This window comes from Scyliorhinus canicula, chromosome 10 (genome assembly GCF_902713615.1).
Source record: "Scyliorhinus canicula chromosome 10, sScyCan1.1, whole genome shotgun sequence".
Lineage (NCBI taxonomy): Eukaryota > Metazoa > Chordata > Chondrichthyes > Carcharhiniformes > Scyliorhinidae > Scyliorhinus > Scyliorhinus canicula.
The window spans coordinates 169841367-169857473 of record NC_052155.1 but is presented as its reverse complement, the minus strand read 5'-3'; the positions used below and the strand labels follow the sequence as shown (position 1 = coordinate 169857473).

Below are 16107 nucleotides of genomic sequence, written 5' to 3'. Positions count from 1 at the left end.
GGTCATGATCACATTGCTGATTGTGGGAGCTTGCTGTGCCCACATTGGCTGTCATGTTTCCCACATTGCAATCTGTGGCTACACTTCAAACTTACTTCATTGGCTGTAGAGCTTTTGGGACATCTTGGTGTAACCCAAAGGCGCTATAACAACGCAAATCTTTATTTTTATCGGGAATGATAATGTGGCTTAATTCAAGACCCTTTCTGCTTTGACTTGAATCAAAAAAAAGGGGGGGATTATTTATGAAATGTTAGCGGTCTCTTTAGTGTATTTTATATATGTCTCCCTTCTTAAACGACTTGTGGTTAAACAGCCCCTCCCCCAGCCGGCCAGCAGCGAGTTAACTTGTAAACCAGGAATGAGGTGTTCCTGAATCTCCCCCCCCCCCCCCCCGGGCAGGAAAATGCTGCCGCGTGGTGTAAATTGCAAAGGGTGGAACTGGAGCCGCCGCCACAATGGCATCTCAGGAAGCTCAGGTATTTACTCGTGGGTAGATTCCCTCGACGAGTCTCATCCTCCGCCTCAAAAGATCCTCCGCCCAGAGCTCCCTGGAGGCGGGGGAAGGTGTGCACGCGAGGCAGAAGCGTGACCGACTTCAGTTCAGTTCCAGGGGGAGAAGGATTGTCATTGAGCCCCTGCAGGGTCAGCACCGAGATGCAGTTCACCATCGGCCAGACTGAGAGGGCGTGCGACTCTCTAGGAGCACGCTACGTGGTAAATAAATGTGCCTTCCCAAAGTAAAGTATTTCTCAGTTTTATTTCTCACCGAGATGTTTAGTCATTAAAGACGTTTGTTTGCCTTTCTTTGTGTGTCCCCCCCACCCCACCTCCTAGGTTTACGGTATTCATCTGGAGGGCTATCTCTTCTGTAAACTCCGGTACAGCCAGCTGTACAGGTGGAATGAAAAGGTAAGGAATTGTCTCTGAAGTAAAGATTTGGGTTAGTAGGTCCCAACATACTGGGCAAGGTGCTATTGACACCCGTTCATAAAATTTAAACTATAATTGATCCTTAACGTCAACTGGCCCAATGATGGATACCAGACTTCATTTCACCTACTTTTAAAGATTGAATGGTAACCCATTTTATCATAGCTCTGATCCCCAAATCTGTGAATTCTAAAGTGCTTTGAAACCACTTCACAGGTTAAAATCGTAAGGACAGGTGAATAATGTTGTCAAGTGCACAAAACACATGACCATTGCTCTGTCATTTAAAACGTTCCTCTGTGACATTAGAAAATTCAATCTTCACAGTTAAACCTGGCTTGTAAAACCATAGGAGTATGCCATCTGGCCCCTTGAGTCTGTTCTACCTTTCAATTTGAGTACTGAGTCAGTACCAGTACAAATGGGACAGGTTACATCTGGGCATGTCTGGGATTAATGTCCTAGGGAGTGTTTAATCTAAAAAGGCAGGGGAAGGGAACCTATGCAAGGAGTCAGAGGAGGGAGGGAGGGGGAGAGGGGAGGAGGGGGGGGGGGGGGGGGGGAGAGATCAAGGACAGAAACAAAAGACCGAAAGGAGAATAAGAAACATGGTCAGCAGAGAATCCAAGGACTAGATCCAAAGTGAAAAATATTGGGAGCAGGACAAGTAACTTTAAAACGATAAGCCCAAAGGCTTTGTGCCTTAATGCGAGGAGCATTTGCAATAAAGCAAGTGAACTAATTATGCAAATAGATGGAAATGGGTATGATATAATCGGGATTACAGACGTATGGCTGAAACGTGACCAGGAATGGAAACTGCACATCCAGGTATATTTAGGAAGGACAGACAAAAAGGAAAAGGCAGTGGAGTTGTATTGCAGGTTACAGAGGAAATGAATGCAATAGTTTTAAAAATAAATTTAGAATACCTAATTCACTTCCAATTAAGGGGCAATATAATTGTTGGGAATGAGATTCACACGGTGTTATAAGTTACCAATGTCACTCTGTTCCCATTGTATATATGTACCGATATTGTAAATGCAGTTGCACTACCTGATCACCAGGGAGAGTAGCTCTGGGAGTACTCGAGAGTTTGTACTGGGCTCCCCCTTTGGCTCCGCCCAGAACTCCTCCCCCTGGAGCTGCTGTATAAAGATCCGTGCCACAGAGCCAGCCAGTTCATAGAAAGTTCAACGGCGAACAGGCTGGCTCTGTTGTAAGTATATTAAAACCGCTATTCTAATCCTACAAGCACGTGTCCGTAGGAATTGATGGTTCCATCAATAATCAATTATAGCAGAGCACCTAGAAAGCAGGGGTAGGATTGGATGGACTCTTCATGGATTTATGAAGGAAGAATCATACTTGACAAATTTACTGGTACTTCCAGTGGTGGCCATGAGCTGATCGGTCCACACAAATGACTCCCACGGAGGCTTAGGTTTTGGCCCTTTCTACCCGCTTAACGGACATTCTGGTGGGAACAGAAGAAAGTAATTGAAGCTTGTTGGTTTCTCCTCTGATGTGGGATGTCAGCAGGTTATAATACCAGGCTTAAGTTGAATAAGGCCCCCACTCAAGAGTTGGATGACCCTAGGCACAGCAAAGAAAAGAGTGGAACCTGCCATGTCGTTGTCGCCCTCCCCACTCCCTGTGGAGCAGTTAAGGGAGTTATTAAAAGGGGAATTTAAGAAGCAATGGCAGGAGATGCAGGAGGACCTGTCCAGGCTGATTGAGGCAGCAGTAACTGCTCTTCACAGGGTTTTGGAGAGGCAAATGGATTTGCAGGGGGTGGCGATTCAGGAGGTGGAGCAGGCGGTCTTGGATCGCAGTTGCCAGATAGTGTCTGGAGGCAGAGGTAACAATGCTGGTGGAGGACCACATGAAATGAAATGAAAACTGCTTATTGTCACAAGTAGGCTTCAAATGAAGTTACTGTGAAAAAACCCTAGTCGCCACATTCCGGCGCCATTTCGGGGAGGCTGGTACGGGAATTGAACCGTGCTGCTGGCCTGCCTTGGTCTGCTTTCAAAGCCAGCGATTTAGCCCTGTGCTAAACCAGCCCCTTGGTTTAGCAGAGGTTTTTTTTTTTTTTTTTTTTTATAAATTTAGAATATCCAATTCATTTTTTCCAATTAAGGGGCAATTTAACGTGGCCAATCCACCTAGCCTGCACATCTTTGGGTTGTGGGGGTGAAACCCACGCAGACACGGGGAGAATGTGCAAACTCCTCACAGACAGTGACCCAGGGCCGGGATTCGAACCCGGGTCCTCAGCGCCGTAGGCAGCAATGCTAACCACTGTGCCACCGTGCCGCCGGTTTAGCAGAGGTAACAATGCTAGCGGAGTGTTGAAGGCCAGAGTGGACGACCAGGAGAATCGATCCAGGCGTCAAAATTTAAGAATAGTTGGACTGCTGGAGATGGTCAAAGGCATGAGAGCCACCGATTACCTGGCAAAGATGGCCAGGAAGGGGGATCCTTGAGAAACTCCAGAGGTGGATCAGGCCCACCGGTTGTTGCATCAGAGGCCGAGAGCTGGAGATTGTTCTGAGGCAGTAATTGTCCGGTTGCAGAAGTACCAGGCGAAGGAGCAGATTTTGATGTGGGCGAAATCGACGTGAGGCAGTAGCTGGGAGAGTCATCTGATACACGTATATCAGGATATTGGGGCTGACCTGGCCAAACGTTGAGCAGATTTCAACAAGGCTAAGGCAGCGCTCTTTAGAAGCAAGGTTTGATTTGGGATGCTGTATCTGGCAAAACTGTGGGTCACATTCAAGAAGAAAGAACATTACTTGAATATGCCGGAGGAGGCGAATGGCTTTGACTTTGTCGGGAAGAATGGTATGGGAGAGGACTAATATTGAGAATGAACAGTATTGATGTTTTAGTAATTTGAATATTTGGCTGAGATGTAATGATTGCATGTGTTGGTTTTTTCACTGTGGTCGATGTTTTAGTAATTTGAATATTTGGCTGAGGTGTAATGATTGCATGTGTTGGTTTTTTCACTGTGGTCGATGTTGAGATTGTTCTGAGTCCTGTGGCTTTTTTTCTCTTGCTGGGAGATTGGTGGGGATGGGGCTTCGACAAGAGGGTGTTTGGTTTGTCCTTTCCCGATTGCATTAGTTTGGGTGGGGGGGTGAAGGGTAGTCTGTGTGGTTCTCCAAGCGGGAGTTGCCATGTTAGCAGGGATGCTAGTAAATAGAAGAACTTGTGGGGAGGGAGGGCTGCAGTGGGTAGCCAGGGAGGGGAGGGGGGTTGGTCAGGTTTAAGGGTGAAGGCAGGGTTTCTGGGGAGGGTTCCGGGGGGGGGGGGGGGGGGGGGGATGTATTTGGGAGGTGGCTGGTTGGAGGGCGTGTTCGAGGGGAGCAGGGGGGCAAGGTGAGAGGGTAATATGCAGGTGTCTTTGTGGCTAGATGGAGGTGGTAGTGGCCATTTTGGGTGGGTTCAAAAACCCAGGGATCTCCTTAATAGGTTGGAATGGCGGACCTTAATAAAGACCCCCAGCGAAGGTGGTGACATGAGGGGGTTGAATGGCCCAGTTCAAGGATCCTGGGTGTTTGCTCATTTGAGGAGCTTGTCTTTGTGTCAATGTGAAGACACATTGGAGGGTGAAGGATTAGATGAGGCTAAGGAAGGAATGGGCAAGGGTCCTACTAAGTCAAAGAGGGGTTGTGATCCTGTTCAACAAGAAGGTGGCTTTTGCAGTGGCCAGCGTAGTCTTCAACCCAGGAGGACGGTATGTGATGGTGAGTGGGGCTTAGGCAGGGGCTTCATTAGTCTTGGTTAACATTTATGCACCACATTGGGATGACACGGGTTTTATTGAGAAAGTGTTGCCAGCCATTCCGGACCTTGCTGGCCATCCCGGACGTTGACTCTCATCGGGAGTCATTTCAACTTGTGTTTTAAAAAAAAAAATCAACTGGAATTCTTCAAGGATGTAACTAGCTGAGTTGATGAGGGTGGGTCAGTGGATGTGGTTTATTTGGACAAAATCCCATGCAAGAGTTTAGTGTGTAAAGTTAAAGCGCATGGGATTAGAGTAGTGTATTGAGATGGATAGAAAACTGGTGGACAGGCAGAAAAGAAATAGTAGGAATTAATGGGCCTTTTTCCAAATGGCAGGCAATGACTGGTGGGTACTGCAGGGATTGGTGCTCGGACCTCAGCTATTCACACTATAAATGATTTAGATGAAGGAACAAAATGTAATGGGTGGAATTCTCCCCCCCCCCCCCCCCCCCCCCTCCCCCACACCGGGTGGGAGAATTGCCGGGGCGCTGAGCGTGTGTCCCCCCCCCCCCATGGCGCCGGCCAACCTGTGCATGCGCGGGTGATGTCATTTACCTGGCGCCGGCTGTGTAATTTACATGGTGCTGCTTTTACGTGGTGCCAAGGCCTGGCGTGCGTAAATGACGCGGCGCTGCTCCTAGCACCCTGGGGGCGGGAGAATAGGGGGCGAGGAGCGGCCTCTGACGCCGGAGTGAAACACTCCGGTTTTCACTCCGGCGTTCGCACTTAGTCTCCCGATGGGAGAATTGTGCCCATTGTCTCCAAATTTGCAGATGACAAAGTTGGGTGGGAGGGTGAGCTGTGAGGAGGATGCAAGATCTTTCACTGTGACTTGGACAAGTTGAGTAAGTGAGCAAATGAATGGCAGATGCACTATAATTTGGATAGATGCGAGGTTATCCACTTTGGTTGCAAAAACAGGAAGGCAGACTATGAATACCTGAATGGCCATAAATTAGGAGAGGGGAATGTGCACCGAGACCTATGTGTCCTCATACACCAGTCGCTGAAGGTAAGCACGCAGGTACAGCAGGCAGTAAAGAAGCCAAATGGTATATTGGCCTTCATGGCGAGAGGATTCAAGTACAGGAGGAAGGATTATACAGGGTCTTGGTGAGGCCACAACTGGAATATTGTCCAGAACCAAGATCTGAGACTGACGAGATGGGGTAGACCATTTTAGTATAATCTTTAGTAGTGTCCCAAGTAGGCTTACATTAACACTGCAATGAAGTTACTGTGAAAATCCCCTCGTCGCCGCACTCCGGCGTCTGTTCAGGTACACGGAGGGAGAATTCAGAATGTCCAAATCACCTAACAAACACGACTTGTGGGAGGAAACCGGAGGAAACCCAAGCAGACACACATTGTATTGTAATGTGTTATGTAATATTCATCACTTGCCGCATTCCAATGACATTACTAGCATATACGTAATCAATTTGTACAAAAGGCCTCTATGTTGATGGAATGCCTTTTTAAAACTGGAACATGAATTGTATTGTCAAATGTCCCTTCATACTCTTATGTTAAAGAAGGTCTAAAAATGGACACTGCAACATGTATCACTGCAGTGACGGCAACAGCCTCCCCGAACAGGCGCCGGAATGTGGCGACTAGGGGCTTTTCACAGTAACTTCATTGAAGCCTACTCGTGACAATAAGCGATTTTCATTTCAAATACCCAGCTATTTTGTGATTATTAGTTGGGAGTCATTTATTTTTCACCTCTCAAACCGAATTCTTTGTCTCCAATTTTATAAAGATCAGTTTCACCATCCAAAATCAAACATTAGCTTGTACAACAAAAGGATGACCAGACATTTTTTACTTCAAAAGGGAAATAAATAAGAAGAGTCTTGAATTTTACTTGTAGGGCAGCACGGTGGCGCAGTGGGTTAGCCCTGCTGCCTCAAGGTGCCGAGGTCCCAGGTTCGATCCCGGCTCTGGGTCACTGTCTGTGTGGAGTTTTCACATTCTCCCCGTGTTTGCGTGGGTCTCGCTCTCCTCCCCCACACAACCCAAAGATGTTCAGGCTAGGTGGATTGGCCACACTAAATTGCCCCTTTATTGGAAAAAATGAATTGGGTACTCAAAATTTATTTGAAAAAAAAAAGAATTTTACTTGTACTTCTGGCTGATTCTGGTAAGTCGTTGTGCTCTAGGACACCAGCTGCAATGTCAATGGCCATGGATTTACTAGTCTTGTAACGTTTTTTTTCTTCCTTTTTTCCAATTGAGGGGCAATTCAATCCACTTAGTACTTAGAACATAGAACAGTACAGCACAGAACAGGCCCTTCGGCCCTCGATGTTGTGCCGAGCAATGATCACCCTACTCAAACCCACGTATCCACCCTATACCCGTAACCCAACAACCCCCCCCTAACCTTACTTTTTTAGGACACTACGGACAAATTAGCATGGCCAATCCACCTAACCCGCACATCTTTGGACTGTGAGAGGAAACCGGAGCCCCCGGAGGAAACCCACGCACACTGGGAGGACGTGCAGACTCCGCACAGACAGTGACCCAGCCGGGAATCGAACCTAGGACCCTGGAGCTGTGAAGCATTTATGCTAACCACCATGGGGGTGAAACCCACGCAAACACTGGGAGAATGCAAACTCCACAGTTGGTGCCGTAAGGCAGCAGTGCTAACCACAGAACCCTCGCACCAATGAATGATCTTAATTGCATTGAAGTTCATTTAGAAATGTCACATCGGTGTTCATCTTTGAAAACTAGAGTTTGAAAAGTATTGAATCATCGAGAATATGGCTTTGTGCAAAATGGTACAGGTTATCTCTGTTACGTCTCAAATGATGAAACCATTCTAATGTCCTTACTCCTGTGAAGCAGTTCAAGAATCTGCTTATCTCAACTTTGAACATATTGAGTGACCTGGGCAGAACATTTCAGAAATCCTTCCTCCTCAATATTAAATTGGTGATCCATTGTCTGGGTCACGGACAGTGACCCAGAGCCGGATTGAACCTGGGACCTCGGTGCCGTGAGGCAGCTGTGCTAACCACTGTACCACCGTGCTGCCCACTAGGCTTGTATCTTGTCCGATGTTTGTGACACATCTATCTGATCTTTTGGAGTGATCGGTATACTTTAATCACTATTTTCCTTTTCTCAACTGCCTTCTAATGAATGTTTTTTAAAAATCTACATTTAGAGTACCCAATTCTTTTTTTTTCCAATTAAGCGGCAATTTAGCATGACCACTCCACCTACTCTGCACATCTTTGGGTTGTGGGGATGAGACCCACACAGACATGGGGAGAATGTTCAAACCCTACACAGACAGTGACCTGGGGCCGGGATTGAACCGGGCTCCTTGGCGCCGTAAGGCAGCAGTGCTAACCACAGAACCCTCGCACTAATGAATGATCTTAATTGCATTGAAGTTCATTTAGAAATGTTACATCGGTGTTCATCTTTGAAAACTAGAGTTTGAAAAGTATTGAATCATCGAGAATATGGCTTTGTGCAAAATGGTACAGGTTATCTCTGTTACGTCTCAAATGATGAAACAATTCTAATGTCCTTACTCCTGTCAATTCGTATCAGATCAATTCCAGTATTGGAAAAAATACTTACATGATCATGGCTGATCAGACCTTGGCCCAATCGGCACTTTACTGCCTGTAATCCATAACCCATGATTTCCCTATAGTTCAAGAATCTGCTTATCTCAACTTTGAACATATTGAGTGACCTGGGCAGAACATTTCAGAAATCCTTCCTCCTCAATATTAAATTGGTGATCCATTGTTCTGAAACTGTGCCACCTTGTTCTGGGCTGCCCCACTGGTGGGACAAAACATTCTGTCAAACTCCCTCAGAATCTATGGGCGGGATTCTCTAATCCCGCGGCAGACTGTCCACGCTGTCGTAAACGCCGTTGCGTTTTACGACTGCGTGAACAGGCCGACCCGACAACTAATTCTTGCCCCTACAAGGGGGCCAGCATGGCACTGGAGCAGTTCACGCCGCTCCAGCTGCTGATCCCGGCGCAAACTGGGCGGTGCGGGATCCGTGCGCCAACGCGTGCATGCACAGTGGGTTCCTTCAACACGCCGGCCTCGACGCAACATGGCGCAGGACTACAGGGGTCGGCGCGGAAGAAACAAGGCCCCCAGACAGAGAGGTCGGCCTGCCGATGGGTGGGTACTGATCGCTGGCCTGGCCACATTGGAGGCCCACCCCCTCCACAGGCCATCCCCTGACCCTTCCACGCCAAAGTCCTGCCGGCTGGGAGCAGGTGTGGATGGCGCCGGCGGGACTCGGCATTCTTACGATGGCCGCTTGGCCCATCCCGGGCCGTGCCAACCAAGGCGGGACCGATTTCCCCGCTCATGCTGGCGTCAAGCTGTATTTATTTTTAACTGAGGTCACGCTGCACAGAATTTGAGCCAGTTTGAGGGCATAGATAGGGTCTAAGTGGTTAATTCTTGTCACTATATATCAGTCATGGAATGTTCAGTCATACTTGCGAATTAAGGTCATGGTTGTAGCATAATACTGCATCACTGTTCCTAGCAATGAGCAGAGAACAAGAATAATTTTAATTAAAATTACATTTTTATAACGCTATAGTAAATTTAGGTAAGGGTATGGTAAGTGCCCCCTCTAACTGAAAATTGAGGATTTACTATAGCAAGTACAGTAGTGAGCTGCCTAAGGATACTGCTTATTTCTCCACACCTCTTCAGTTGCTCAAAGAGCCCTTCGTTTTCAATCTCAATGAGCTATATGACTAAGGAAAAGATTACATGATGGTTTCCCCTTGCCTCCTTGTGTGTGCTTGAAAGATCCTCTCTCTGCCTGTTGCATCATGGGAGTTCCAATTCCTCCACCATCGCTGGATTGCCATTGGCCAGAATTCGGGACCCCAAGCATGGGCCCTTACCCGTGTTTGGGGCGACTTGGGGCAGAGAGAACCACCCCTGAAGTCTCCTGAAAGACGTGTTTGTTAGGTGAATTGAACATTCTGAATTCTCCCTCTTTGTACCCGAACAGGTGCCGGAATGTGGTGACTAGGGGATTTTCACAGTAACTTCATTGCAGTGTTTTTATTGATCAAATTTAGAATATCCAATTCTTGGTTATTCCAATTAAGGGGCAATTTAGCATGGACAATTCACCTACCCTGCACATCTTTCCAGGCTGTGGGGTGAGACCCACACATACACGGGGAGAATGTGCAAATTCCATGCGGACAGTGACCTTAGGTCTGTGGCGCCGTGAGGCAGCAGTGCTAACCACTGTACCACTGCGCCGCCCACTTCATTACCGTGTTAATGTAAACCTAATTGTGACTCAAGATTATATTATTTCGGGGCAGCATGGTGGCGCAGTGGGTTAGCCCTGCTGCCTCACGGCGCCGAGGTCCAGGTTCAATCCCGGCTCTGGGTCACTGTCCGTGTGGAGTTTGCACATTCTCCCCGTGTTTGCGTGGGTTTCCCCCCCACAACCCAAAGATGTGCAGGGTAGGTGGATTGAACACGCTAAATTGCCCCTTAATTGGAAAAAAAATGAATTGGGTACTCTAAATTTTTTTTTAAAATATTATATTATTTCACCCACCTGTGTTTGATCCTTAACAGTATGCAATAATTCAGAGTACCCAGTAATTTGTCAACACCTTTAACTTTGAATTTATGAATTTGAAAGCCCCCTCATATTACTGATTAGATTTGTGTGCAGCGATTTCGTGTGCTAGGAATATTCCCATATTGTGACAGTAAATGAGCGACAAGCACCTGGAATGTTGTTGACTGGAATGGTTATGGTCACTTAACAAGTGGTAACCCTTCCTTTGCAGACATAAGCCACTGTATGAGTGACACAGTTGTCCTGTTGCAGTTACACATGTGAATAAAGGTTGCAGATTCTGCTTTTCATTGTGCAATGGCAGACAGTATGTCACTTCCTCCTGGTGCCATTAGAGCTCAATCCCTCCAGAGCCTTGCCCCTCCCTATCTCTGTAACCTTCTGAAGCTCTAGCATCCTTTGTGACACCTGCACTCGAATTCTGGCCTCTTGCGCATCACTGATGTTTAATTGCTCCACCATTTGCAGCTATGCTAAGCTCTGGAATTCCCTCGCCAAACAACACCCCTACCCTTACTCCCTGCTTCTCTCCCTCTCTCTCGCCTGGCTTCTAACTGTGTACTGCTTAAAATTGACCTCTTTGAATGAGCTCATGGTCATCTATTCTAACCTCCTCTTTCCTGACTTGGTGTCCAGTTTAGTTCATGCTTTAGTGAAGCATCCTGGGACATTTTACTATAGGTATTTGATTGTTGCAGTACATCAGGAAGTTGTGACCTCGATGTTGATCCCAAGTATGCATTTTAAAAGAGTGAATTTTGCAGGAGGAGGGAAACCATTAACCTTCTCTGCTGAGTCATTCGGGGGGAATTTTTGTGTTATTTGGCAGTACGATGTAAGAACATAGACGTTAACAAACTTTGGTTTGTAGAGATGACTGAGGGAGGAAACAAATGAGCATTTTTGTCTTGAGTGACTGGACTGTTCCTCATTGAAATGTAGACACTTTTGTGCACTAGAGGAAATTATTGCAGGCGCACAAAGATTGTGTTGTTTGGGCCTACCTTAGAAAGTAAGGCAGCATGGTGGTGCTGTGGTTAACATTGCTGCCTCACGGCGCAGAGGTCCCAGGTTCGATCCCTGCTCTGGGTCACTGTCTGTGTGGAGTTTGCACATTCTCCCCATGTTTGCATGGATTTTGCCCCCACAACCCAAAGATGTGCAGGGTAGGTGGATTGGCCATGCTAAATTGCCCCTTTAATTGGGAAAAAATGAATTGGGCACTCTAAATGTATATTTAAAAAAAGAAAGTAGCACACAATGTCGTCTAAAATGTTGTAAATGTTATTCAGTTGTCTGAATGCCTGCAGCTATTTGTTTGATTTGATTTTTGATCTTCATCTTCCCAACTTACGAGATGACCTACTGGGCTCAAGATGCCTGATGTACATTCCAGGACTCTGCGATTTCCAATAACATTTTATTCCTGTTAAATGGATCTCTCCCTAAGGACTGTGCTTTTACACTTCAAACTATTCAATGCTGTAACATGTGAATCTTTGGATAACTGCAGTTGTCCCAATGTATCGCTGAAGGTTAAATTGATAACCATTACGGGCAGTACGGTGGCGCAGTGGTTAGCCCTGCTGCCTCACCGTGCCGAGGTCCCAGGTTTGAGTGTGTGTGTGTGTGTGTATTCTCCGTGTTTGCGTGGATTTGGCCCTCCCAATCTACAAGGGTAGGTGGATTGGCCACTCAAATTGCCCATTAATTGGGAAAAAATTAATTGGGTACTCTAAATTTTAAAAAATATTAAATTGATAAACATTAGGGAACCTTGTGTCACCAAACTATTTGTAATGTGTTTTGTCTAGAATTTCAGGAAAGTCTATGAATCTAGATTTATGAGCATTTCTGTGACACCATCTTTAAGCATACAGAGGGATTTGTATAAAGGCAGCATTGTTTTCTTTAATCAGTTTCTTCATTTCGCTCATGAGGGCAATAGCTTGTGCTGAAGCATCATTCCATGACTGATGTTGATCTTATCCAAGTGGTCAGTCTTCAATTGAGACAGGCTTGACGGACCAACTGTCGTTTGCTGGTCTTTATACAAGCATACAAATTAGGAGCAGGAATAGACCTCTTGAGCCTGCTCTGCCATACAATAAGGTCATTGCTGATCATCTTAAAAAAAAAAAAAAAAAAATATTTCATTCAACCATTTCTGTTTATAACACTAAAAAAACAAAATATCCCCATCCAACCTAACCCAGTCACCCCCCCCCCCCCCCAAAACAGCTGTTTATAATCAGCTCGTTGAAGGTAATGAACAGCTGCCACCTTGGGTAAAACCCATGCACTGAAACTCAATAGCATACTTTATCGTCTCCTCCAGATGCCGAAACTCCAGCAGTTCCCCGAACCAAACTGAAGCCTCTGGCAGTGTCCCGTCTCCCCACCCGAGCAAGACTCGCCTCCGGGCTGTTGAGAGGTGAAGCCCCCATTATGGACACCCTGTGAGTCGGTCCGGAGGCACCTCGACCTGCACTAGCTCCAGGCCCACCTATCAAACCAGTTCAAAAACAAAAGAAACTGCACCATCAGCAAACTCCCCCCCCCCCCCCCCCCCCCCCCCCCCCCCCCCCCCCAAAAAAATAACCGGGCCAGACAAGTAACCAACCGGAAACCAAACCCCCTCCCCTATCCCTAGCAAAACACACCCTAAGCTCTTTCTGAAGATGAAACCCACCCTGTAGGTACCTACTTGCAGCCACCTGCCCCACTCTCATTAACTGGCAAACGTGCTACCCAGGTAACCCCCACCTAGGATTAACAAAAACAATCTTTCTCACCATGCATCCGTAACAGCACCCCCCCCCCAGCCCAATTTTAATACCAAATATTATACAAAGAAAACAACATCTCAAACCCTCCCTCCAACAATTCCAACAATACAATAAACAACCCCATTACAACATTTAAAAAAATAAATTTAGAGTATAAATTTTTTCCAATTAAGGGGCAATTTAGCGTGGCCAATCCACCTACCCTGCACATCTTTAGGTTGTGGGGATGAAACCCTGCAAAGATGGGAGAATGTGCAAACTCCACACGGACAGTGACCCAGAGCCAGGATCGAACTTGGGACCTTGGCAACGTGAGGCAGCAGTGCTAACCACTGTGCCACGGTGATGCCCTCCCATTACAACATGTCCTGCCCCACTTTACAACCATCCCGCACACGACAGGAAAATAGAACTTTTCCAAATGCAGGAGAACTCCCAAATGTCCAAACAAAAAGGATCATTGTCCTCAAAGTCTTCCGTTTACCTCAATCCGTGTTTATTAACAAAGTCATTCACTTCCTCCACCATGTCAAAATAAGAATACCTGGGGCAGCACGGTGGCACAGTGGTTAGCATTGCTGCCTACGGCGCTGAGGACCTGGGTTTGAATCCCGGCCCTGGGTCACTGTCTGTGAGGAGTTTGCACATTCTCCCCGTGTCTGCGTGGGTTTCGCCCCTACAACCCAAAAAGATGTGCAGGATAGGTGGATTGGCCACGTTAAATTGCCCCTTAATTGGAAAAAATAATTGGGTACTCTAAATTTATAAAAAAAAAAATAAAAAAAATAAGAATACCTGTCTCTGAAAGTAACACAAAGGCGAGCTAAGTACCCCATCCCAAAATGTGCATTGCTTCTGTAGAGGGCTGCCTTGGCCTTGTTAAATACTGCGCGCCTTCTTGTCGACTCTGCCCCAACATCTTGGTGTATTCGGATGGGCTGACCTTTCCATCTACAGTGTCCTGCGTCCATCGCTGGACCCATGCCTTACCCAGGTACCTGCTGAACTGGACGATTATCGCCTGGGCTTCGGTCTCAGCGATCGATGAGCCCTCCCCGTCATCAACTTTCCAAACATCTTACTAAAGCTTTGACAAAGAGTTATCCAGACTCTACGTTAGCTCCCTTCTCCACAGATGCTGTCAGGCCTGCTGAGATAGTCCTGTATTTTATTAACCATTGTCTATGCCTTAACTGATGATGTGAATGTTGTTGTGGAGAGAGGCCTCTTAGACACACTCCATCCTATCCTCATACATATGCAGGCATCCAGTAGAGGTGGCTAGATAACTATCAGTAGCAGGGAACTTGTTAGATATTTTCCTAGAGTATTGTGATCAACTGTAGCACTTGAGATCTGTGATCCATAGCTGTTGCTGCCAGAACTATCTGAGTCATAAGGTAGCTTGATGTTCCTGCCAAGTTTGGTTTTCACATCACCAGAATATTGCAATGCTGATAGCTTGTAGCGTAAATGATGAGCTGTAAATTGATATGCTCCTGATTTAGCAAATGCTTATTTTAAATTACACTTACTATTCATTTGTTTAATTTACATATCTAATTCCATAAAAGTCGCACTGCTGCCTCTCGGCACCGAAGACCTGGGTTCGATCCCCGCCCTGGGTCACTGTCCGTGTGGAGTTTACACATTCTTCCCGTGTCTGCGTAGGTCTCACCTCCACAACCCAAAGATGTGCAGGGTAGGTGGATTGGTCACGCTAAATTGCCTTTTAAAAAGAGAATTGGGTACTTTAAATTAAAAATAATCCATAAAAGTCTCTTCCAGTTTAAACAATTAAATCTATCTGAATGACAAGAAATGGCCTAAATTGTGATGGATGATTTTTTTTCCCTCATTCAGATTGAACTCTAACTTGTTATGAGCCAGGGTTTAGAGAACCCCAAAGTGTATCATGGAGTTCACCTGACCCACAACTTGTAACAGATTGTGGTATGGGGAGCACACGCACCACTCTACTGGTGTAGTGCAGCAGACATCTAACAGTATTTGTTAATCATAGATATCATAGAATTTACAGTGCAGAAGGAGGCCATTCGGCCCATCGAGTCTGCACCGGCTCTTGGAAAGAGCACCCTACCCAAGGTCAACACCTCAACCTTATCCCCATAACCCAGTAACCCCACCCAATACTACGGGCAATTTTGGACACTAAGGGCAATTTATCATGGCCAATCCACCTAACCTGCACATCTTTGGACTGTGGGAGGAAACCGGAGCACCCGGAGGAAACCCACGCACACACGGGGAGGATGTGCAGACTCCACACGCAGTGACCCAAGCCGGAATCGAACCTGGGACCCTGAATCTGTAAAGCAATTGTGCTATCCACAAGGCTACCGTGCTGGTAGCAAAATAATGTTTATTCTATGAACTCAAGTTAACCTTTTTAAAACATAGTGAACATCTTAGCAACCATCAATTCAAATACAATCCCCAAAAGAATACAACACTAAGTAATCCTTAATAAATTCCCAAACAACATCCAGAAGACAAAAGATCCTTTTAAAATGGAGATCAGGTTTAAATTCTCTAATGAGAGCAGTTATTCCTTTGAAATCACCCAAATGAACACTCTTTAGCTTGTAGAGAGATCCATGCACATCTGCTGGCTTTCACTGCAGCTCTTCTCTCTGAAAACGAAACTAAAACCACACTCTGTAGCAGCCTGCTCAAAAACGAAAGTAAAGCAGACAGACAGCCCAACTCCACCCACTCTCTGACATAACTGGAGTAATAAACACACATTTCTTAAAGGTACACCCACTACAGTTACTCTATTAAAAAACACCCATTTCTTAAAGGTACACTCACATGACAAACTGCATGCTTGCTTGTCCCCAGCCAACTGTCTGCCATTTATTCAATGTAGAAGAATGGAAGATCTAGCTCTGCCTTAAAAATATTGAAAGACTCTGCTTCCACTGCCATT

The 16107-nt window shown here is 46.2% G+C and overlaps 1 protein-coding gene across 4 annotated transcripts in view; it reads left to right on the top strand.

Moving 5' to 3' along the window:
• Positions 1–388: 388 nt before the first annotated feature.
• The window catches only part of LOC119972768 (sorting nexin-31-like), a 149741-nt gene continuing 134022 nt past the window's right edge, over positions 389–16107 (top strand). For all 4 annotated transcript variants that reach the window (XM_038810113.1, XM_038810109.1, XM_038810112.1 and 1 more), the window contains exons 1-2: positions 389–717; positions 838–912. In XM_038810113.1, the coding sequence (XP_038666041.1) occupies positions 658–717; positions 838–912 (135 nt within the window). In that variant the 5' untranslated portion in view covers positions 389–657. The remainder of the gene's footprint in view (positions 718–837; positions 913–16107) is intronic.